Source organism: Ostrea edulis, chromosome 4 (assembly GCF_947568905.1).
Source record: "Ostrea edulis chromosome 4, xbOstEdul1.1, whole genome shotgun sequence".
Taxonomy (NCBI): Eukaryota; Metazoa; Mollusca; class Bivalvia; order Ostreida; family Ostreidae; genus Ostrea; species Ostrea edulis.
In genome coordinates, this window is record NC_079167.1 from 35,881,785 (window position 1) to 35,907,173 (window position 25,389).

Here is a 25,389-nt window from a genome sequence, read left to right on the forward strand (position 1 = left end):
CACAGGAGCATGTTCTGCGTATGATAAAATTCCAAACCGACGCAGGCTACTGACAACTAAATTGATGTTACAGGAGTTTCAACAATTTGGTTTTTAAGTCAGTATTTTGCAAAATAATACTACATTTGTACATGTATATGATAGTTTCATTAGGTCGAATGCTGTCTGACATGTTTCATACCGATTGTTAGGCCGTTTTTCATATACTGATGTTGACTACAAATTACTCTGATCAAGATATAGGATTTAACAGGTCAACAGGGTTTACTCCACCATGGTACCTGACCCCACCTCTGGTGTATTCTTCACAGGATTTATGAGATTAATTATTTACTTTTTCATTCCTATAAGATTTTGAAGATGTTCCAAACAAAAACACCTTGGGAGGTACAAATATGGATTTACAAAGCAAAATGAATATGTCATTCTGGGCAACTCGTTTATTGTAGTAACTTTATGAAAATATTTTGTTTTCAAAGCAGTGAGAGAAAATAAAATACCATGTTTTGTTGTTATCGTTGTGTTTTCATACATGCCGAGTTTCGTCTTGCACGTCTTTAGAAAATTACAATACTGATTAAAACTGCAAGACCTGGAAGAGCTCAGATCATCGCGCGCATTGCTTATCGGAGAGCACGATCTTTGGAGAGCACTGTCAAGCAGTCCCTGATTCAGTTTAATTGACAGACCAGTCCATCATCACTGAGTATTCGTCCTCGTCAAACTCTCCCTTTGTAGGATGTGGTTTCCTATTCTTCTCTTTAAGAATTCGAACGCGCCTCCAGAGATACCCAATCACGAGTAGTGCGCATACTAGTAAGAGGATGAGAATAACTATCAAAACTATAATGGCTGGCGAGGGTTTGTACAGAATGATGACGGAAGCATCTCGTTGCCCTGTTAAGAGATAATTTCATGTCATCTTAGCTCTTTTGTCTTCATGGTTCTATTTGTACAATTTTTGTTCCAAAATAATCAAAATTCTTTGTTAAATTGCTTCTTTTAAAATACTTAAAAATAGTTAAAGAAATAAAACGTAATAAATGTAAAGACTAACCAGGCACACTGCTTTGTTTATCCCTGGGTTTCTCTGTTGAAGACGGGAAAGGCTTTGTGACTTTGTAGGGGTAGTTCTCCCCTGATGAATCACCTATGTCCCCGCTACCTTCAAAGATCACGTGGGACAGCACGGGATGGCTTTGGACCGGGATGAAGTCTTCCAGTTGTAAATGATCGCGGATCGTCTGCTGGCTGTCCCGTACTCCACAAATCAAAGGAACCAACTGAAGTCAATCGACAAATAAGTACATTCTTTGAATCATACCACGATCCATCAATAACTATACACAGATAGTTGCCCCATTTCTTTATCAATAGAAATAAGTATTTGCACCAATAGAAAAAATCTTATGTTCATGAAGAAAACAATGTTAGGATTTGGTAATTATATTCTAATTCAACTGTTTTATAATCTGCAATTCGGTTGGTCAATGCACTGGCCAAACTTCCGCTAGAGTTCGTTTTTACTATCTAGAGGCATCGACGGGGAGTTTGAGGCAATACCAACCATTAGAATAGACGTACATGTACTATATCTATCAAGATTCATTCGCGCAATGTTTACAACTCAACTGCGGCGGGTTCGTGAGGAATGCCTGTCATTGCAATTTGTAAAGGCATCAAAAGCATAAACATTGGAAATGTAAATATAATAGAAGAAAGCAAAACTCAATGAAATAAGACATAATCATCAAGAAAAATGCATAAATTGTATTAGAGTGGGAATAGTTATCTTCTCGTTTGTTATTTGCGACCGTTAATCCGTCGCCAGTAAATCACACCGGTGCTTGAGGACAGGGTAAACGAACATTTCATTAAAAAATATCATACTCGACTATTTTTAATATGTACATTTATTTATTTACAAGCTAAAACTCAGTTATGTACCATTTGTGGCGAATTTATGCGTCGTATAACATTTAAATGATAAAAGTACAAATATTATACGTTAATGAGTTGAATCATGTAAATTCTAACACGAAGCAAGAAAAATATATTTTTAAATATATTGGGAGCCGTTAGCATAATAGTTATTTCACTTCATCCTTTCCAGACATAACTAATGAAATAATGAAGAACTGCTCCGAGGTTTGGTGAAGGCATCCAGCCGAGCCGAATCTCAGCCGAGATTACGTTAACATACATAAAAAATAACAATGGTCCTAATACTGACCCTTGAGGGACACCAGTATATAAAGATTATGTTTTTGAAAGAGCGTTTTCATATACATGTAATACTATTGTTCCAATATAAAGTGTCACTTCACGCACAGGTGTTTGTGGACAGGACTTCCGGTACCCCCTTCTTTTATTTTTAAATGTTCAATTCCTTGGGTATTTCGGACGTATTTTTGATAAAATATGTAACTTCAGAGTTTATCTATTTCAATGGAATACACAAATCTCGCATAGAAACCGTTTTTAAAAATGTCATATCACCGATCATAATATATGAACAAGGTGTGCAACTCAGCCAGCGACATGTTGAAAAAATCTACACCTCGCTGAGAAATCCTATCGAAAGAACACCAATAATGCATATACCAACTGAAAAGAACGGTCATTCTAAATCTACTGATGATTCGTGGATTAAATGCATCGCTATTTGGTGCGCAATAACTACTTCACACCGCTCAATTTCATCGTTTTAACCTCGCCACTTCTCATTTCTGACTATAACGAACGGAAGTTGTAATGCTGGAATATTTCTGTCGCAGCCAACTATTTTTAGAACGAGAAAACCCGAGACGAGGTCTTCCGAATACCATTAGCTACACGAAAAGGAAAGAGGTTAAAACGATGAAATTGAGCGGTGTGAAGTAGTTATTGCGCACCAAATAGCGATGCATTTAATCCACGAATCATCAGTAGATTTAGAATGACCGTTCTTTTCAGTTGGTATATGCATTATTGGTGTTCTTTCGATAGGATTTCTCAGCGAGGTGTAGATTTTTTCAACATGTCGCTGGCTGAGTTGCACACCTTGTTCATATATTATGATCGGTGATATGACATTTTTAAAAACGGTTTCTATGCGAGATTTGTGTATTCCATTGAAATAGATAAAATCTGAAGTTACATATTTTATCAAAAATACGTCCGAAATACCCAAGGAATTGAACATTTAAAAATAAAAGAAGGGGGGTACCGGAAGTCCTGTCCACAAGCACCTGTGACTTCACGTGCAAAAGTTTGGGCGAGGCTTTTCGTAGATTTCAATGAAACAGGTTTTGCTTCTTTTTTTTTTTCTCATCGTGGTCATCAGAATTCCCTTTTATTGAAACCATACGGCCTATCAGTGAATGAAATCTGCATGCTCGATCAAGCGAAATGACACGCTGTTACAGGAACAATAGTACTATCGTGTTCTGTTATCTAAGTAACTTATGAGCCAAGTATAAAGACGACCGCTTACTCCATACGTTATATTGAAAAGCAAATCTTTGTTTTCAGCACGACAGAGAGCCTTTGACAAATCTTAAAATAGACACAGCAGGATTTACTGTCATCTAAAGATTTTAGAACATTATCATGTTTGTAAAAACCCAGCTTGACATTTGTAAAAGAAGAAAACCCAGTTAAGATCAGCGTTCATTTCTAGCATACAGAGGCGTTTCTATCTTTTTAACTTTTTATGAAACACAAAACATTCTTTTACAAACACCCAATGATCTACACTACGAAATGAAAAGTACTTAAGTAAGATTTCATTTCCCAACCGGGAGACCATAGCAATGTTCGTTACCACTGTATTGGATTGATTGATTGTGTATTGTTTAACGTCCCATTCGAGAATTTTTCACTCAAATGGAGACGTTCCACTGAATTGGAGACTTAAGGTTTTTCAAATAAGCCAAATAGAATCATCCCTGATTAGCAATGTTTCACACTTTGTCGTTAATGTGAGAACATTAGGCTAGAAAAGGAGAACATTAGGCTACGATATGCGAACATTAGGCATTGCTATTTTTCTTGGTATGACGGTTCAGATACTGTGCAACATTTTCCAGTCCGAAAATGGCTGATACCTACATGTATATTCCCCATGCAAGCATCGCTATCGCTCGAGATAGGTTAATCATATCTTTTGCTTTTCCTATATCAGAATACAACAAATGTGATAAAATTCCCCATCACCCCTCTCCCCAGTAGTCACGCTGTTTTTCTTTAAAAATGCTACAAGTATATTGTAGTCACTGAAATATTTGGTCTCCTACACGTTGTGGCTTGCTACGAGCTGCGTTTTGATGCAGGGTTTCCGTAACATACAAGTAAACATTATCGAAGTATACTACTTGAATAAATTAGTTGTTTAATAAATATTTATGACATATTAAGACATGTTACTCACGACCTGAATAACGTGACAATTTTACCTGTAGAGCAGCCAACACACCGAACGTCCACATCATTTTCACCGCTAAGACACCTGATAATACAAAATATACAGGGGTGGGTGTTAAACCGTCACATACTCATGGTTCACATTTTGTGTAAGTCGCCGGTCTTTGAAAATAATATCAAATTCAAGGCATTTAAAATTTGTTGTATCAACTCGAATTGTAACGAGTTCCGTCATAAAATTCGAATTATAGGCTTTCTGTACTCTTAATGTGTACAACGCGACATAACTTTCTGTAAAGATCGTAAAACGACATACATGTTCTAGACTCATGTTTAAAATATACTCTTGTTATGTCAAAATGCCTTCCGGGGCCCTGACTGGTCAATAAAATATCTTGTAGATAGGTGTGCCTAACCTTGCCTTTATTTACGGCATTTGACAAGTTGTCATTCATGTTTATTCGCATCATTCCCCCTGTATAACATTTCCTGTATAGTGCGTGACATTGCACCTCAAGAAATGTATCAATCGTTTATAACTTACAATTGTATCATTCAATATATTTTTATCAACACTAATTACATCATTTATCAGTATCAAATATTCTTTAGCAAGGTACTATTTTTGTTCATCAACATGAAGACAGAGACGCATCATGAAAGATTTCCTTTTCTTAATACATAATAAATATTCAAGGTTAAAAAAGAAAAAACATCAAAGAATGTTCACATATTAATTTTTCCCGCTTTCTCGATTATGAATTTCGATATGAAATAAAATAAAATGACGATTTACCTTGTTAGACAAAGCCTTCCCGCTTGTCCTCTAGTGACTGGAGGCTCCCGTTATGTAAATTAAGTGGGTTAATAACTATAAGCTAAAATTAGCGGCGACAGAATGTTAACAAGACAGGTTGTGTGGCGATTTTTGCACGATAGACAACTCGTGTAACTCGAATCTCGGGCCTTTCCGCTAAACGGAAATACAGCGCTTGCCGGAAAGACCCGAGAAATTGCGAAAATAAGCCGGAGAGAAAATAAACAAACTGCTCACGTGTACCAAACACAACCTTTCTTAGTTCTTTACAGTCGGGCTTCATTTTAATGTCACCTCAAAGATTTGCATGAACGACCAATCTGTCCGCCTCCTCCGCTTTTTGCAATGGATATATAATGGTACAACTGTTTGATTTTCTTTTTTATTATAAATTTTTCATTTGTTCATGTATTCAATGCACAAAAAAAACCCTGCACTGACTGCTGATACACCTTGTATCAATGTATATATATATAGAACAATACTATACAATCAATAGAGAAAAATCTGCTGCAAATGGGAAAAGACTGCACTGGTATACTACACATGACCACTGTACATTTTACAAACTTTTTAAATTTCTGTTTTATTTCAATCAGCGGTTATATAAAAATCAAATGTAGTTCTTGTAAGTTTAAAACATTCTTAGCTTCCAAAATGAAAAAAAAAATTGATTGAAATTCTAAAAGACACAGTGTAAGATGGAAAATAATTCAACATCAATATTGAAAATGAGCAGTGCTTGTGTAGAGCTCCTGACCAGTCCAATCAAACACAAGAGATTACGATAAACACTAACAAATAACTTGTAACATTCACTCTCTCAAACATGCATCACAAGTAATAAATAAAAATCAAGACAATCATCATCAATCTTTGCTAAAGCATTACACTTTTTGTGGTATTTCATTACAGTAGATACTAAAATTCAATCAATTTAAAGGATTATATTACCCAAGAAAATACATCTAATATATTACCAAAAGTACAGCCACGGTAAATTGTGACATGGACTGTTTGGGCTGCATAAATGCAATTGACAACCTATTTTAAAAAATATATTCAAGCCATCTGTAAAAATGCATATATACAAATTAAATGGCTTTTTCTTATCAATAAATATCTATAAAATCACTGTTTTTATTTACAACTAAAATAAAAATATCTAGATGCAAAAATTGCCTGTATAATGCAAGAAATGTTTTCAAAATTTTAAAAGGCATTTTGAAAAATAAAAGACTCAGCAGCTAAAAACATATAGACATCCAACTAACACAGCATCATTTGTACATGAATGAATTTAAATTTAATGTGTATGCAAGTCAAAAGAAACACACACTAAAGCACTTTGAATGGAGAGTAAACAGCAGCACCCACTAGGTTTATTTCATCAGCACACAATCCCTGAATGAATCATTCTAGCATCACTGGCCAGTATGCAAATTTTACATGAAGTCACATCTTCAATTCAACAATTTCACATTTCCCTGGAGTCCAATCAGAGTCCAGAACTCTTCTCCATATAAATCCTGAGGTTCACATAGATCAGCATGATTTCTGTCCTTATGAAATAAAATCTTGTATTGCTTTGAGGTTTTTTTTTATGTGGCATCATTTTGTATTGACATTCTTTTGTACTCTGTTCTCATACTTTGCTTTATCACAACATGGTTACCAGACTAGGTCTGAATTATCTGCACCAAACAACGGAGTCCTGCTCTTATTGACACATAACAATGTAAGCTTTGAATGCACAAAGTCTTCATACAGTAAAATCCTTGAGAAATCACAGTTAAGGAACTGTTCAGTGCATGTAAAGTCTTCTCTTTCTCCACTGAACAAACACGCCATTTCAAGTTTTACACAGTTTTTCACAGATCTTTAGAAAATGCACAAATTAATTCTTAATGCGTGTCCACCATATGTACCTGAACATTAGCTATGACATTATGGGGATGTTCAATTATGGTAGTCTGAGGTGGGATGATAGTCTGTTCAGGTATGGGTTGATAGTACTTAGGGGGGGTGGGGCTTCTACTCCTCCTACAATGACTGGGTGGGGGAGGGATTTTCCCTGGGGTATTTTTAACAACACTGAGAGACCCTGGTTTGTATCTCTCCTTTATTAAAGGTTCTAGACATGGTAGACTAGCATGTTCACTGTCTTCATGGGGTGTCATTGTGCTGTAACCATGATCACTATCCCCTCCCGCTGGACGCCTGTAGGATGTATTCACACGGTAAGGTGATATGCTGGCTGGATTATCAAATGTAGCCAGTACAAAGTTGGTGTGCCCTGAAAATTACATTTTTGTATATATAAGTAACCATTTTTCTTTCTCGTATATATGTACATGTACTCTCTTTTATGTTATATATTGCGAATACTTTTAAATTGATATTTGCATGGATTAACAACAAACTTTCTCACGGAATAATCTGGTTTTCATTCATTTATCACCAATTCATTCCGGATGAAATTCTTCACAGTACAATAACATTCACTATTTTAATTTCTAACAAACTGACACAGTACAATAACATTCACTATCTTAATTTCTTACAAACTGACACAGTACAATAACATTCACTATTTTAATTTCTTACAAACTGACACAGTACAATAACATTCACTATTTTAATTTCTTACAAACTGACACTGAAAGATAATTTTGCCAAATGAAGTACTACACACTGAATCTACATGAAGTATATTGAACACTCTTTATTTGATAATACATATCTAACTAATACAAGTACACCATACTTTGGCTGTAATTTAGATATTGAATAATTCGTATTGAACTCTCAAGCAATTTGAACTGACCTGCAGGAATATCATCAGCAGGCTCGTGAGGCTCTTCTTCGTAGAAATGAGACATTCGATTCTGGTTCTCTGGCAGGTTGGTGATGTACTGGTGAGAATTCCGGTGGATGTGATGCCTATAACAGTAGACCCCTAAAGCCAGAACCAGGAAACATCCCATGATTCCTCCCGCAACTGGCCCTACAGGAGTGCTCTTCATTGGCATAGGCTTCTCCTGATTGGCCATAGCTAGAAATAAAAGAAAAGAATACTAATATATCATCTTAAAATTGGCATTTCATGTGTCTTTTTAAAAAAAAAATGTTTAGATTTAATATTCATAGTCCAAATCTATTGCTGAATACATTCTTCCAGTTACAATCTACATTAACATACTTAATACAGCATACGACTCATAAAACAAGAAAAATGCAGATCAGTATTTCTGACCTCTTATTGCATCCCCATAGGGCGAGACAGCTTCCTCCACCCCACCAAAACATCGCCTCTGGTCAGCACAGTACGGCCGCTTTACACTGGTCAGTCCATGCTTCTGTCTCTCGCACCACGCACACCCAATGGCACTGATGCAATCCCTGTTAAACAGCAAAATGCCCATAACCACCACAGAAAGCAATACTGTGTATCATACCATGTAGCATTCTTCCTCTTTCACAAAATATTGACTAATACTAAGTATACTAAAAAACAAGACCTGTCCTAATGGGACTAACAGTCTAATGCCCCTAGTAGGACACAATGAATCGTGGGAAATAGTGAATTGGGTGCATTGAAGAGTAAATGGTTTTTAAGATATATACTCTGGACAATGACAACATAACACCCACACCCCCCACAAAATGGAAAAAGATATTCATAACTTCCTTGAATAATAAATAAGAATCTCAAATCAAAATAGCAGGTCCACAACTTCATTATTCTTACAAAACACATATAAAAGTTTTAATGAACTCTGTTCAGTAGTGTAAAAGATATACTCTGGACAAATTACGCCTTTGAGCAGACGGACAAGGTGATTCCAGTATAACATTCTTTTGAGAAAATGTAAATGATGATTCTTACAGTTTGGTTATGAGCAAGTCACACTTAGGTTCATGGCACTGTTTGACATCTTCAAACGGTGGGAAATTCAAATGTATTCGAGATTCTTTCTCCACTTGGTGGGCACAAGATGGATTCCTGAAAGACAAAGCAATAAGAAACATTGATTTCCATAACAATGCTTTCTAGTATCACTTCAGAACCAATCTGAATTTAATCATGATATCCATGTTTCCACTTTTTCTGTCTGCATGTACTGTGTTTCTACAGAATGTCACATGACGATACATACCTGTCATCTTCCTGCAGTAACTCTCCTGTACAGAAGTTCATGTCCAGTGGGCATTCACACGGACACTCGCACACAATCTGTTCCATCTGGTTACAATTCAGACAAAGACGGTCCACCTGTAACATTTCAATTCAATGAGTACCGTCATTTGATGGCATCTATTTCCTTTATTAGTTGTAAAGTAAGAAAAGTCATCTAACATTGTAGATGAATTGAATATTTCGACACGTGTTTTAATAGCTCCTTACCGTGCTACATGTGTTTTAATAGCTCCTTACCGTGCTACACGTGTTTTAATAGCTCCTTACCGTGCTACACGTGTTTTAATAGCTCCTTACCGTGCTACACGTGTTTTAATAGCTCCTTACCGTGCTACACGTGTTTTAATAGCTCCTTACCGTGCTACATGGACAGAAAGCTGTATCTGTATTACACGTGTGATTCACAATCCCAAGGAAAGCATTGGTTCCAGGAATATGTGTGATCTGTAAAATAACTCATATGTTAATCAATATTCCAAATGATTTTCATTACCAATTATAACTTTTAAGCCTTCTGTGTGTGTGATAACTAGTAATAAATCTTAAATTACTCAGACATGAAAATAATTTTGAGTGTAATAATTCAATGCTGGAAAAGTTTAATTTGCACAAGATGTACCACATATCAGGTAATTCTGGCATGCTGGAAAACTGCCGTTTTTAGCTAATGAGTAAAATTTGCCAAAATTGAAAAAGCAAAATTCCTATCCATATAAATAATACACTTGTTAAAATGAAAATACACCAAAAAATAAAGCATTAATAAGATTTTAAACTATATTTTTTAGAAAAATCCGCAAAATAATCCCGACACCAAAATCAGCCAATATACAGTACACATTACATTAAATAGTACATACCTGGTATCGAGCACAGTGTTCGCCGTGCACGAGATTAGTGAGTACACCCTCCAGGCTGGTGTTAAATTTGTAGAAGCGCTGAATGGTCCTATCATTGTAGCTATTACACAACGTCTTCTTCACAAAGTGTTTGTGATTCAGGATGTCATTGGCAACAAGTTGTTCCTGAGGAAATGTTTACAATTTCATAATTTTGATTATACACCAACATTACCCCATAGATCAAGAAACAATCAGAGCTAAATGAACTTTTTGTCATATTCATGAAATACAAGTAGCTTTTTTCTGTGGTGCAATAAAGGTCAGAAAAAGCACTTCATATGATAAAAATAGCGCAAATGATTCATATTTTGAGTAATCATAAGTCAGAGCGTTAATGTCAATATGAATGGAACTAAATATAAATCCCATCAAAACATATTCACATTCAGTACTGCATTTACAGAGAATGGGCTTTGTTTGACCAAGACTGAGTTGCTTACCTTGTGAGTGATGTGCTGAATCACCTTACTGTTGGGTTCAATCAGTTTGGGGTGAGCCACCAGATAACCTTTGTCATCCATGATGAAACATCTAAAACATTGGTATACATTGACAACAATATTGAGGCAACTGACTAAAGGTTGGGTGAATTCTAGAAAACAAATGAATGTATGCATTATACATGAGTTCTGTTACAGTAAGTATTATTTTAGATCACCTGATGTTTTTATGCACACAGATGGGGATGACCTCAGACAGCAGCTTGTGGAGGAAACCCATGGTCAGATCCATGCCCATGATTGCCACAACCTTGTCCTTTGGATTGTGGAGAGATGCTGGCCTGAAAGACACCAAACAAAGAACATATCAATCTGTGCTCAAAGGAGAAAAGAAATGAAAAAAATAGCACATTTTGGTACAAATACTTTTGTTCATGTACTTACTTTCCCTCAAATATGGTGTGGCTGATGGTAGCAATGTACCCAGCCCCAAGGGTATCCAAATAAGGCGGAGTTAAAGTCACATGGCCAGGAAATTCTTCTGCTCTCTGGTACCTAAAAATACGACAGATTCAGATCTAAACATAAAACAGACTCAGACCTATAAATATGATAGAGTCAATGTGTTATAAGCGACAGCTCAGTTCAAATTTAACCAGCCAGGCAGCCATGTTCAGATGTTTGCCTATATCAAATGACTTTCAGCATTTTTTCTATCATTTATAAATGGTACCCATACCCATTTAACAGGGGAAAATAGCATCAAAATAGAACAAATTGGGAATTTTCTATAATATCAACAAAAGGCATTCATTTTAAAATTGACCCTGAATATGCCATATTATATAGGATATACAAAAAATCAAGTATTTATTTATGAATGGTTGCCATTTTTTGACATCTACTTTCTAATTTAAGAGGAAGTGAAGAAATTAGATACATGCAACTTGTACGACACTTCAACAAAAATGAAATATAAGCCTCAAATTATTGGGAAAAATCTATAGAATTTTGAATTGGAAATGGTACTGTTTATTAGTACCAGTTATTATCAGGACAAAAATGGTGGACTTTTGACTCCTTACCAATCGGTTTTTGTTGGATCACATGTCTTGTCAATTACTGTCCCTGGAAAAGACCTAAATACACCACTTGGTGTGGCAACATAGCGGCGCACAATGGAATCCTCTCTGTGGGTCAGACGGTGGTGATAGCGGCGTAGCCATTCTGTGTTTATTCGACCAGTAGCAGCAACATCATTTTTTACTGCAGTCTGGAAAAACCAACCGGATATTATCATAATTATACAAAACACAAACACATTATCTTTAATACACTAAAATATATTAATACTAATATTTCCTTTTGATGCAAAAACATGTCGCTCACTTCCCTTTTGTATTTTTAGCACACACACACACACCACACTTCATGCAAATCTGATTTAAAGTATCACAGAATCTGTGTTTAAAACCACTCCAATACTTCAAAATAATGTCCGAGTTATAGTATGGCAAATCTAAAAAAAAATATTTATTCAAAATACCAAGGTGCCTTGTACAAGTGCACATGCTACTGAAAACCTTTGTACAGTTTCATTCTAATCCAATTTAAACTGTAGCAAACACTGCATTTACAAAAACATCCTCATATATCAAAATTACATTAAAAAAGATTTTTTTAAACAACTATTGTGTCTTGCAAAATGTATATTGAGTCTAAAGTAAAATTATTCACAAGCTTTGTGAAGGATGGAAAAAACATAATATGTCTCCCTAAGAAGAGGGTTTGTGTGTGTGTATGTGTTCAAGAAACCAAGTGCCTCCTCAACACTGGTACATTTCCTTCTTCATTTTATAAATTGATTACAATCCAGTGAGGAGTGAATAGAACCTGACAGGAATTAATATCTGATCTCATTATATAGTAATAACAATCAGTGGGATTAGAAGATTGTGTGCACCAAGTATCCTGACCTTGCAAGCAATCACACCAAAGACATAATCCAAAAATCATATCAGTAATCTTGTCATTCTGATCTCTCTATATAATAGTAATATCTATTCTAAAACATCTAAAACATTTGTAGTAAGTTTGGTAAATGGTCATAATGCAAAAAGAAATGAAAATTGTTTTAGATAATCAGAGGCTGTATGAATCAATCACCCCACAAACAAAACTTCTGTATTCATGACAACAAGAGAAAAATTTGACCAAGTCTGCTGACTGAGCAAGCAAATGTTCTATAGAAAAAAATTCTCAAGAAAAGTGCATACCAGACAGTGATGGATAAAGATACAAATCCAGTGAAATAAAGATATCCAAAATGTGTTGTTACCTTCAGTCCCGGATTAGTGATTAGACGGGTATCATCTTTAAGATAAGCCACATAATTCTGCACCATCCTTTTTGTCTCCATATTGCTGAGATGTTCAAAGGGATCAAGGAAGCTTTTAGCTGACAAGAATACTGTGCTGGTGTCAGAAGTTGCTGGCAGATGGCGATGTAGACACATATCATTTGGCTGGACCAAGTCCAATCGATGATATACCAGATGTGGATCGTTGGAGACTGAAACGTTGTCAAAGATATCAGTGCTGGCTTATCATTTTTTCAAACATGGTCAATCCCCTGCATTTAATACCATCTACCTACAAATTTCAATGATAGAAATCTTAAAATTTACTTTTTTCTATCTAGTTTTTACTCATACACACCATGTAATTGTTCCAGGGATTGGGCAACTTCAGTTTTAGTCAACACTTTCAGCACCACTATGAAAGTTGTGTTTTCAATCTGAAACCAGTATATAAAGTTAAAAGATTTGTAGTATATCTGTAAAATCAGCAGCTACAATTATGAAGAAAACTGAACACTACTTCATAGTTTGATTGTGAGGATGACATATGATGACTGACCCTTTTCCAGACATATTTGGCGTAGAAGTCTGACTTGGACGAGTTGTCCTCAGTGGTGTTTGTGCTCCATCTCTTGGTATGCATAACCCTCTCTCCATCTGGCAAACTGTAACAGGAATATCATCGTTTATTTAGCATCCCCCAAAAAATGGATTTTTTTAAAAAACAAGCTATTCAATCAAATGAACATTCAAGAATTCATCTTACTTTAACATATCGCTCCTTATTCGGGCAAATCCATCTTTGTTTTCAAAATGCCATATATCTGTGTGCATGGGCTGTATACGTGTTTTCATGGGGCGATTGAATGAAGGATGCATAATGGTATACCCTATGAAATAAAAAAATATGACTGACTTATCAAGTGTATGTGTACATAAAGCAGTATCGGACTCTGAAATCTCTTAAGATTTACATATTAAATAGTAAACCTCAATCTCTTAAAATGCATGTTATTTTGAAGAAAAAACACCTATTAAAGAACATTAGTGTACAATTTTATAAAATGGAGAGAACAATTCTCTATGTACAGCGGTCTTACCGTCTGTATTGATGAGAAAGATGTAAGAGTTAATGTCCTGATTGTAATATGTCACATCCTGAACAACGTCCTCCATATGTAGATCAACTCCCATGATGCCTATAAGTTCTTTGCCATGGAAACAGGGCTGACTAATGCTCATTGTTAAGGCTACAAAAGAACAATTTGAAATCCCCTATTCTACTGCAACTACATTTAAATAGATGGTTCAATGAATTTACATATTGCAACAGTTTACTGCAATATTGTTACTGCAAATGAAATGTTAAATCAAACTGTCTTACTTTGATCTGCCATGTCCATGTAGGGCAGCGAGAAGACTGGGGCCTCGGGGGCAGTCTTGTTGAGGGGCAGGTAGAATTTGCCCACTGACACACTTAGGTCTTTTGTTGAATTAATGGTGACCATCATCCCTGCCTACAACACATAACATTCCTAAAGTGCACTCTGTCAAACATTAACAAATTAACACGTCTTTGGTTGATTACAAAATTAACTTAACAATTTCATTATGGGCACCAAAATTATCTTAACTGATGTCTTGATATTTAAAAAAAAAATTCTGAATCAAAAATTGAATATCATTGTTTCTTAAAGCCATATTCTCTCGGGTTCAATTTTAAACAATGGTCGACTCATCTTTTCAAAAAGTAACCATATTGTTACTCTGTTAACCTTACAACGCAATCTGTATTTAATTCAGAAAAAACATATACTGTTGAAATGCATGTTACATGTCCTTTCAATAATTATTTTGTTGTCTTTTAGTTTATCTCTATATTTGAACACAATCTGGTATAGATACTCTGCTGTTGTATTTGAGACCCTAGGAGAGATCATTTTGACATTTTTACAAAACAGCACTGCGTCTGTACTTACTATGACTGGCTTTGGACTTTTGTACTGAACCTCATACTTCAGGAAATTCTGTTCAGCAATATCTTGTAAAATACTCTTCTCAAACATTATATGCTTTCCATCTGAAAATGCAGTTGCCCCTTGTTATCAAAAACTTCTGAAGGATACAAAATTCAAAACTGCACATGCACTACCATTACTTCTGTTTCGAAGCAATAAAAAAAAGTGTACATCAACATACACTTCTGGATCATTGATCAAAATTGATGCTATGATTTTTTATTGTATCTATAGAAACTATGAAAATGGGGAATATTCTTATCAAAATGATCTTTTTGTAAGAACCAGAATAAAACGAAAACAAAATGTTTTTATTAAAGACATCTATGGTACATGGAATATCAATATTCATAAACAGCAAGATATGGTTGTCTAGGCAATTGTGCTTACCAGTAATTAAACATTATTGTCAGATACTATGATTTCATGCTTTGTTTAATATTTGTCTGGGTTATTATACCATGTTTGGTTGACATGCCTGAAATCATTGCCATTCATCATCACAAGATCTTGACCATTATCAGGAGACCTCAATGAGAAAAATTCTATTATCTTTTTTTTTTTTTTTTTTTTTTTTTTATAAAAGAGAGCAATATATACTGGAAGTTCTATATTTTATTTAAAAAGACAGCGTTATCCATTTAAGTATATCATTTAAAGATAAAACTTTTTTCAAATCACTCAGTTGGATGCTGATGTGTTACAAACACATAAAATTATTTATTATAGTTTTTAATTTCCGAGTTGGAAAGAAAACGTCTACTTTTGAATAATCCCACCTTATTTACTTTCAGACTGTCAACAAGTATGCATGCGACACTGCGCAACTAATCAACACTCTTGGAAGACAAAGAATGGGAGGAAAAAGGCTAATAACTGCATTTTGTGTGTTACCCTACTTCACAAATTGATACCATAAGTGGAATATCCCAAGACGTTTCATTCAAAAACCTCTTAAGAAAATAACATGCATGCCCATTTATGAATAAATGTAAACAATATATTGCCCTATCATGATGTCAACTCATAATTTTTTCCTGCACATAAATGCACAAAGGTTGTGAATGTCTACCAATCATGAATACAATTTACATTTTCTTCTCATCAACTTTGATAACAAAAGGCTAACTTAAATAAATATCATTGAGAAGCAATACTTTATCTTATTAAAGCCAAAGCTCAATTCACTCCACATCCTAAAATATACGCATTTCCACAACATATGGTACTATCTTCAAGTATAAAACAAATCACGCAATAACACAATGATATTTGATTAAAACTGACCGTCTATAACAGCATAAGTATTAATGATGACTCTATGACCCAGTCGACCATTGTGAATGGAAATGGTTTCCATGATGTCACGTCCCTCCGTTAAAGATGACAACAAGCCTCTACTTATATAGAGTATCATGGCATTCTCTGATAAATAAAACCCGTAGTTTAGACAGGTATACGATAAATATAAAACCTTTATTTGGAACTTAGTAACTGGTACTATAAGACATTACCAATGTTAACCCCTTTGCTTCTTCTGATCATGTTTTCAATCATCTCAAAGGCTGTTTGGAAACCAAGAGAGTGGTTGGTGGAGGCTAAAAAAAAAAAATTTGCGGTAAGGAACATCACTCTATATATAAAGTGCGAATAAGTTTTGTGAAAACTTCATTTTCGCATTAATGCGAGATGTTGCCCTTACATGAAAATAAGGTTCTTGTGAATATTTTTTTCATAAATAGTAACGAATATTCGTAAATGTCATGCTTCATTAACAAAACTGGCAAGGCAAGATCACAGAGAAAAATGAGCAATCACGGTATTGTTTATATATTCATAGATATGACTACACTTTGCTCCTTCTTACTAACCATCTTCTTGATGAAGATTGTCCACAAAGCTGCTAAAGAAGAGACTAGCTTCAAATGTTGCTGGGACAAGGGAGTTGGGCAAACAAGAGTCATCCCTTGGATCACGAGGAAATGATGGACGAGAAGCCAGACCAAACACAGCAACCTGCAAAGCAATCATAGATAGGTATACATCTACGTGGAAACGACACTGAACACAACAATTACAGACTGTAATATCTGTCAGACATTACCTACACTGAGACATGGACAGTTGTATGAAAGGCTTTTACATTTTAATGATACTGTAAGGAACGATGTAGCGGAACTATGATTTATTTGAGATGATCTCTGTGTATCACACCCACCCTGTCTCTTTCTGACAAAGAGTTCAGAAATTGCTTGGCTATCCCCTTTGCCGTCTTCAGCTGGTTACTACTGAGGGAGTTGCCATGATCCATCACTATGACAACATGCTGTGGCTGCGGTTGCACAGTAGACAGGTACACATCACTGAAATTTTTCGTAAAAAGAATCACACACTGAAACAACCATAAGAGGGATTCATTGGCAACTTCACTTATCTGAGTGACCTTATCAATATCACTCTGAACCCTTACTGTGGTCCAGCTGAATATTAAGAGCATGCAGCAGTAATTAGAACACATATAAACAGTGTACATTACGTTTCTTAAGCTCTTTTTTTAACCTTTCTGCTGAGGTGGCCCATGGCAATGAAATAGGTATTTTTAGCTGTATATTCTGTAAAACTGGGAAATTTCAACACTACTAGTAATTCTGTATGATATTGTAGAGCAAGAAAGATAACTCATATTCTAGTAGTATCAAGGTATCACACTGGTAATTGTCCAATCAATTTGTAGTTCTAAATATCTAAAAGAATATTTTTCTCATTTTCCCTTATCCTTTTCTCTTAAATTTTGTACCCATCATTACAAAATTTTGTGCAATTTGTAGAAATAATCTATTGTTTACAAAGGATCTATTTGATGTTCGTAGCTGAGATTACTTCCTGAAGTACACTTGGGCTGTTTACACATGTGTAAAGCATGGGGATTTGAGAGTAGTCTTGTTTGCAGGAAAAATTAGAAAATGTTGTATAGGGTGTTGTTTTTTCCGGTGTCAGCAGATGAGATAGGTAACACAGAACATTTCTGACCGCATAATTTGGCATCAATTTAACGAACTTATGTTTTCCCAAAGTTGTCAATTTCACAACTTCCCGATTTTCTCAGTCTGTTCCCTTTTCATAATCTCAAAATGGTAGGAGGGAGGATATTGTGCAATATGTGTATTATAGCAGTGGTGTAAAATGTTCATGTCTTTTGAGAAGTGTAAAAAATGTGTTCTATGTAGACAGGTGAACTAAACAGGTTGGTTTGTTGGATATGAATAAGATTTCACCTAATCTACCTTATCTTGGTGTATCCAATTGGAAAGCATTAGATTCCTTTCATTTTCCCTAAATTGACTGGGTAACATTTAGGGGCGAGATCAAAAGATCAATATCGGATAAAAATCTAAATTCTAATAGTTAGGGGAAAGGGGTGGGGGGGGGGGGGGGGGGGGGGGGATAAAATATCCCATAAGTTTCTGTCCTCCGACATCGATTACACGTCAGTGGAAAAAGAAAAAAGACAAGCGACTGTTAAAAAACACATAATAATATTACATTTTAATGAACATTTAATAGTTTTAATGTACACTTCAATTTGTGAATAAACAGTAGAAAAGGTGTACAGAGTGTTACTTATAATCATGGTTTTACTTGTTAATCGATTAGCTTCAACTCTCATTAAATTTAGTTTTAAAGGGGGGCGGGGCTTGGTTAAAAACTTTGTGAATTTAGTTTTTTGTCAGACATTGAACATTTGATCTCACCCCTTACACCAAAGATAAGACTTTGGAATTTAACCCTACTCCAAAAATGTAAAAATGTTAAAAATTGGGAAGGGCTATATCAATGCAGCTATAATTTCAATATTTCATAATCCCCTCCCTTTGGAAGAGAGTACAGACCTTCAATTGAACAAACTAAATCCATTTAACCAAAGGATGCTTTGTGGCCAGTTTGGCTGAAATCCCCTTAGTAAAACATGTGTAAAGTTGATGACATAAATTCTAAACAGGAAAGCTCACTTCAGCCTTTGATTCAGGTAATCTAAGAACTAAGCCATCTTGGGCTCTGTAATAAGCTCAAACCTCATAGTGACTTTGACCTCATAACCTTCTGATCTGAGATCTACCTGAATTATCTCCTCACACAATCCTAGTTATCATCTGGTTGTGAACTTCACCTTTGAACTTGCAACCTAAAAATCAGTAGCTAGTTTTCTCTTACCATGGCCCTTATAACAATAAATATGATCTAGAGGTTGAGAACAAAGCATATCTAAACATTCCTCTCTTGTGTGCATCTTAGCGCATATATTGATCATGGACAAAACCCATTTCACCACATGTTTTCAAACGAGTTTCTATTCTCTGGAACCATTAATATTTCAATACTTTATTGTCTGTTTGTCTGGTGCATCATGACATCATTTGACCTGCATACCCTTAATCTCATTTCCTTGCTGAGCTATTAATTCGAATTGGTAATTCAAGGAGATCAAAGACCAATATACTCCCTGAAATGTCAATTGTGAGGAGAGGAATAAAAATACCCCTTTTATTTCATGCAACAATCAAACAAAAATATCAAGTAATACACATAATTACAGTTCTGACTTTGTGCTTGCCTCCATCGACCAACCAAAGGTTTTTGAAGTCTGTGACACTCATGTTTGCTTTCAACTACATCAAAGGTCTGCTGTTTAATAACTATTTGATTTATATTTCTAATAAACTAGTCTCATTCTGTGTGTTTTTACTCTCTATTTTTTCCAGGTTCAACCTTGTCAATCTATATCTCCTTGCTTATTACTAGAAATCAAAGGAAAATTGCTACTTTGATAACCATGCTCCAAAATGCACAGTTAAGAAATATGGCTATAATTATTGAGCATGCTCCTTCCAGGTTGTTGATTTGCTTCGATCTTGTGTTTGAATACAGTCTATTTATGTGGGTCTTATTTCACTGCACTTACTTTCTATGTCCTTAATACAAGACTACACATAATGATCGTAATTACAGGCTTGCATGCGAATGCCTCATACAAGTAGCTGCACAAATGGTGTTTGGATGTACTCTATTTTATGTGATCCTGATCCCTTCCCAGCATACCAAACTCTGGTTTTTATTTTTATGTGATCCCATTTCCATTCCAGTATGCATGCAATTTCTGATTGTCATGCAAATTTTAAAATCACATGAGGCCGTGTTCTATAAAAATCCTCTGACAACCACTGCCAATAAGTATGCATGTGCACTGAAAGCTACAGAACTTATTTAATGTATTTCACTTGGGAGAAATAATCTCTCTCTCTCTCTATCTCTCTTTGAAAATCAAATAACTGGAACATATTTTCTTTGAAGTGTCTGACAATTTTCACTGTGCCAGGTATTTGTGACCATCAGCTGTGACCCATTATACTAACAAAAAATCTACACAAATCAAAGAGAACCAGTAAATGCATCACCCTTACTGCGTGTTTCTATGGGGAAAAAAATCTGAATATTTAATTTATGAATTCAGACAGAGGATTTTTTTTTTTTTTGGGACAAACTTCTCTTGAACTCATCAAGAAAACTAAACTGTGGAGAAGAGAAGGTTTGGCTTGTGAAGTCTTCACCTCCCTGGTGTGGAAGTTAAACATCACCCTGCTGTTTACAGGCCACTTTCTGATACAATCAGCTCAGCAGCATGTCAAGTGCTGCTCTTTGATAGTTTGGAATACTTATATTAGCTAGGTTCTGCTGATGATCCCAAAAGATTTGTTTTGCCTTTCTGCCCAGAGAATTGTTTTATACTTGGTTAACCTGTTTAGATATTAACTTTCATCATCAGATGTCTAATAAAAACACCCTGTTGATAGACTAGGCAAGCACACTCCTCAGGAGTGGACTCTATGGTCATTTCAGAAGGTCATTGTCAAAACAATCAGTCCTAGATGCTAATGACTTCAAATGATTAATATAAAATAGATAGACATAGCATAGGTGGATCAAATAGTTTTAGATGAAAGAACATAACCAAGCATTATCTTGATTTATGTTCTTATTATTGGTAAGTATCAATTAACTGCAGAACGATCAATGCTCGCTGGGGAGGGGTTTACACCAAAAATGACAAACCTTGTTCAATACAAATTACCCAGCAATCAATTGCCATGTTATCTTTTCCTGCCTAATTAAAAAAAAAATTCCTATTCATATGCTGGAAAAAATTATCCATATTAACAAGTCTGAACAGACATCAAAGGAAATTGTACATGTTTAAAATCCCTATTATGTTGGAACACTGCCGCTAAATGCAGTGGCTTTACAGACTGGCTTTGATGTTTAATTACTCTTTTATTGGCCTATGTACATTGCCCCCTTCATTCAGATACACAAAACCTGTATCAACTTCAAGCTAGTTCAATAAACAGTTTCCACTTTGAAATAAGCAAGTCAAAGGCATACAGGAATATACACTGAATAAACTAAATTGTTTCTTGTTTATGTTACAATGAAAATAGATGTTGTTTAACTCAGGGTGCTTTGATTAGTGGTTTTTGAAGACGGTTGCATAACATCTGCACAATGGGTCAATTTAAAAGGTTATTTCAAAGACGTAAATTTTCCCATCAAATGTCGATTTAAGTTGTCGTTTTCTCATCTGTGCACACCACCACTGCCTTAAAAACACTGTTTATGTGCCTGGAAACCAGACTATGTTTTACAAGTAAAAGCTGGGCAGTAAATATCTTGTATATAAAATGTCTGCTACATTTCCTAACTGAGAAATAAACTGTCAAACCCACAACCACTGTTTTCCTCGGTTACCACTGTTTTCCTCGGTTACCTAGAAGCAATTTCATGCTACTTTGTTCTTCTGATCATACTCTTGGCTGATCATACTCCGGAATATTCTACTGCTTATGCAGACCACAAACTTTTTCTGTCGTTACACTATGGACAATTAAATTCCTATTTACATGTACCAAAATTCATAATCTATACAGCAAAAATAAGAAAATTAATTAATTTTCATGGGAGGGAGGTGATTTTCGTTGAATCTAACATCTAAACTCTCCAGGAACAAGAGAAACTGAACTACAATAAAGAATAACTCCTCAATTCAAATGAAATCAAGTCCCCACAAACATGCTTATATCTCTCTAAAACCTTGAAAATTTTACCCCACGAAAAGAAGTGGTTCCAAAAATATCTTCTAACACAATACCTTTGATCAAGTAATAAAATGAACCTATCTGATTTTTTTTTTCCAGAATGAATTTACGACAGTATTCTACATATTCTTTATTAAGGTATCTCACTCATGCGACTTATCAATATTAATGGTTCAAAGTACAAAGACTATATTGATTTCCACTTAATATAGGTTAATTTAATCAATAACTAAAGAAAATGTGTATGTTGCCACCTTTTTAAAGATTTCAGACAAACATAAAAAAGAACTATATTTCAATATCAGAAAATCTCACATTTTCATTAAACAACATTGTAAAAATACATAAAAACTGGTCAAAATGACAAAATCTTAATTTCAACAGTTTAGAAAAGCTGCTACTTTATAAATGTACATAAATCAATTGTGGATATCAAGGAAATCATTGTATAATAGACAAAGTGAAATACCAACATAGGAGTTAATGCACCTGATAACAATTTTGTTAAATGTAGATAAATGATTATTTATAGAAAATATACACCTTTTCCATACAAGTAGTTTACCAGATTTTTTTTTAGAAATGATATCCAGTGAATAAAACTCCTCCAAAAGATATATTTTTACCATGCACAAAGCTTTTAAAATAGATAAAGATTTTGCAAAAACATATGACATCATAGTGACCTCATTTGGTTTAATCAAAGGTCACTACCACACTGCACAAAGGACTTGCAGTAGGGTGAATGGTAGTGTTAGTGAGTGCACGATGATATATACATACACTGTAATGGACATGGTAAACACTACCAAGTTCTGGTCCAGTACCAATTGAAGGCGTGAGAATGGGTGGGTAGGGTTAGAAGATAAGTACCAATTGTACAGGGCTTGAAGCTAACTTTTTATGTCACCAGTCCAGCCGGACTGATGGGGTATAATTTCAACCAGCCCACAGAAAAATTTACCAGTCCAACAAAGTTTTCCAGAAATAATTAAACATATTTCGTTAATGTTATTAAAAATGAAATTTAACTCAATATGCCTCAGACAATATTGTAACACTAAAATGTGGGATTTATATTTACGAATCAGATTCGTCCGATATCTACAGATCGAAGCATGCCAAATGCATGTTTTAAGATTCCATAAATATATTTTCCCAAAATGATGCGTTAGAAAATTGACCAGTCCCATTGGACTGACTAAAACAAATGTAAGTCAGTCCACCAGACTTTTAACCAGTCACAGACCGACGGGGATGGGCATATATGTTAATTTCGAGCCCTGTTGTAGGTGTGAGAATGGGTGGGTTGGGTTAGAAGATAAGTAACTGTTTACCTGTGTCTAATGTCATGAGCCTGAGGACAGTTGTTGAACCAGGAGAAAGCATTGGCAGGGTACTCTGTATGAATACCCTCCACCGAGATAAAATACTGCCACTTCAATCCAGGAAATAACTTCTTGTTGTCCTTCCAAACTGCATATCAGAAGAAAAGATGTTTTTAACAAGTCATTAAAGATAATATTAAAGATTGGTGAAGAGTAGTTTTAAATATTCATTACATTGCCAAATGAAAAATCAGCCAACTTACTGGTTAAATATCTTTTTTTATTTGCAAGAAGAGAAAGTGGAGGACAATATGTTTCTGTTTACAATTATTATAGAGTATGTACCAATATGTGGGTAAGCAAAATGTGGAGAGATGGGGCCTATCACTGTTCTATTCATCTGCCTGAGGGTCTTAAAAGTGGTGGCCTACAATGATCTTTTATCATTTCTGATTTATACTTTTCTTTTTTATTATGAATTTTATCAGCTTCATTTATCAGACCTGTGTGAATGCAGAACTCATCTAGCCAAGCCCCTGAATGAGAACCTTAATTTCATTTACATTTTTCATGGAATAATAACATTGGTTTTAAAATATCCATTCACACTACAGGTTTAAAAGGCCATCTGGACAGGTATGGTAGACCATTTATCACTTCTGACCAGGGGGCAAATTATTTAATTCTTGCTGATATAAAATGCATGGATATGATGTATATGACTTCAATAACAACTTCATTTCTAGATGGAGGATTTGGAAATTTTCCTTAGTTTATGGTTTACTTTCCCCTTTCAATACACCGTTTCAACATATTGTTCTTCATACTAGTAAAGATCTAAATATCGTTGGGTTGGGAATATAAGTTGCAGAGGTGATAAAAATAATCTGGACAAACTTAACACTATTTTTCTGAGGGATTCTATAAAGTAAAGGGGAAAAATCTTAATTTTGCACAGATGTGAGAACACTCCAATTGCAGGTATAATAGCCAAGTATCACAAGACTGGTAAAGCCATTTCATTGATCTACAAAAGCTCTCCAAAAGCCTTAAGAAGCTGGGATAATGCTTGCCGTTTTTATGAGATCCACTCAGCTAGCCAAGCAGAACCTTTTGGATTTAATAACAGGCAATTTGCTTTAAAACACAACCCATCTCCCAGCATTTCATAAGCCTATGCTAAAAGAAATCATAGCTAGGAAACCTGTATCAGCTCATTTTCTAAAGCTGTTCTATTTTAATGTGCCATGTATTTTTTTCACCTTGTGACCTTTTTGCAAACTGGTTCACGTAAAAAGTTATCATCTGTTCGTTTTGGCTCATCAGACTTTCTTCATGGTTTAAAAAAAGTAATTTTGGAATAATAATGCATACTCTACTGTGCTCTTAAAATTTCACCCTAAATTTCTATTTTTAAAATATTAGACAGCACTTGTTTAATTTTTGTTTCTGGCTGACATGGATTTAAGCTAGAATTGAAAATGAGTAACTATTTAAAAACAAGTGGTTTATCAAACTATAGCTAATGTACCAAAGCCACATGAAAAAAGTCAGTATTTGCTTTAATGAAGGAAGCCTTTGAGATAGCAGCTTGTTTGACATCTTGAATGCATTAATACAAGTTTTTTGAAGTACCTGTGAACATTACCTTTGCTCAAGAAAAACAGCTGTTTTTCTCCACATGTGCAGCACTATAAAGTGAATCTGACACCACACATAGACCAAAATTGTTTTTGATGATATGTAGATATGGTAATAAACTAGATACTATC

At 35.0% G+C, this 25,389-nt stretch overlaps 2 protein-coding genes across 3 annotated transcripts in view; both read right to left on the reverse strand.

Annotated features, from left to right (window-relative positions):
* Positions 1–425: 425 nt before the first annotated feature.
* Positions 426–25,389, reverse strand: part of LOC125670500 (uncharacterized) — an 89,348-nt gene continuing 64,384 nt past the window's right edge. The window contains exons 1-4 of one of the 2 annotated variants that reach the window (XM_048905707.2): positions 5,201–5,341; positions 4,437–4,489; positions 1,058–1,283; positions 426–897 (exon numbers count right to left, since the gene is read on the reverse strand). In XM_048905707.2, the coding sequence (XP_048761664.1) occupies positions 677–897; positions 1,058–1,283; positions 4,437–4,472 (483 nt within the window). In that variant the 5' untranslated portion in view covers positions 4,473–4,489; positions 5,201–5,341 and the 3' untranslated portion in view covers positions 426–676. Of the gene's footprint in view, positions 898–1,057; positions 1,284–4,436; positions 4,492–5,200; positions 5,342–25,389 lie in introns of those variants that run through there. The other variant, XM_056162507.1, reaches the window with a different exon arrangement.
* LOC125670490 (VWFA and cache domain-containing protein 1-like) overlaps positions 5,592–25,389 on the reverse strand; it is a 31,073-nt gene continuing 11,275 nt past the window's right edge. Inside the window, exons 5-27 of the mRNA XM_056162506.1 lie at positions 23,627–23,765; positions 17,360–17,504; positions 17,013–17,157; positions 16,656–16,739; positions 16,429–16,566; positions 15,103–15,203; positions 14,508–14,640; positions 14,224–14,373; positions 13,890–14,013; positions 13,683–13,788; positions 13,482–13,560; positions 13,103–13,335; positions 11,850–12,037; positions 11,209–11,319; positions 10,983–11,105; positions 10,765–10,855; positions 10,283–10,447; positions 9,780–9,866; positions 9,382–9,497; positions 9,111–9,227; positions 8,478–8,623; positions 8,049–8,276; positions 5,592–7,517 (exon numbers count right to left, since the gene is read on the reverse strand). Coding sequence (XP_056018481.1) covers positions 7,126–7,517; positions 8,049–8,276; positions 8,478–8,623; positions 9,111–9,227; positions 9,382–9,497; positions 9,780–9,866; positions 10,283–10,447; positions 10,765–10,855; positions 10,983–11,105; positions 11,209–11,319; positions 11,850–12,037; positions 13,103–13,335; positions 13,482–13,560; positions 13,683–13,788; positions 13,890–14,013; positions 14,224–14,373; positions 14,508–14,640; positions 15,103–15,203; positions 16,429–16,566; positions 16,656–16,739; positions 17,013–17,157; positions 17,360–17,504; positions 23,627–23,765 — 3,341 coding nt within the window. The 3' untranslated portion in view covers positions 5,592–7,125. The remainder of the gene's footprint in view (positions 7,518–8,048; positions 8,277–8,477; positions 8,624–9,110; positions 9,228–9,381; positions 9,498–9,779; positions 9,867–10,282; positions 10,448–10,764; positions 10,856–10,982; positions 11,106–11,208; positions 11,320–11,849; positions 12,038–13,102; positions 13,336–13,481; positions 13,561–13,682; positions 13,789–13,889; positions 14,014–14,223; positions 14,374–14,507; positions 14,641–15,102; positions 15,204–16,428; positions 16,567–16,655; positions 16,740–17,012; positions 17,158–17,359; positions 17,505–23,626; positions 23,766–25,389) is intronic.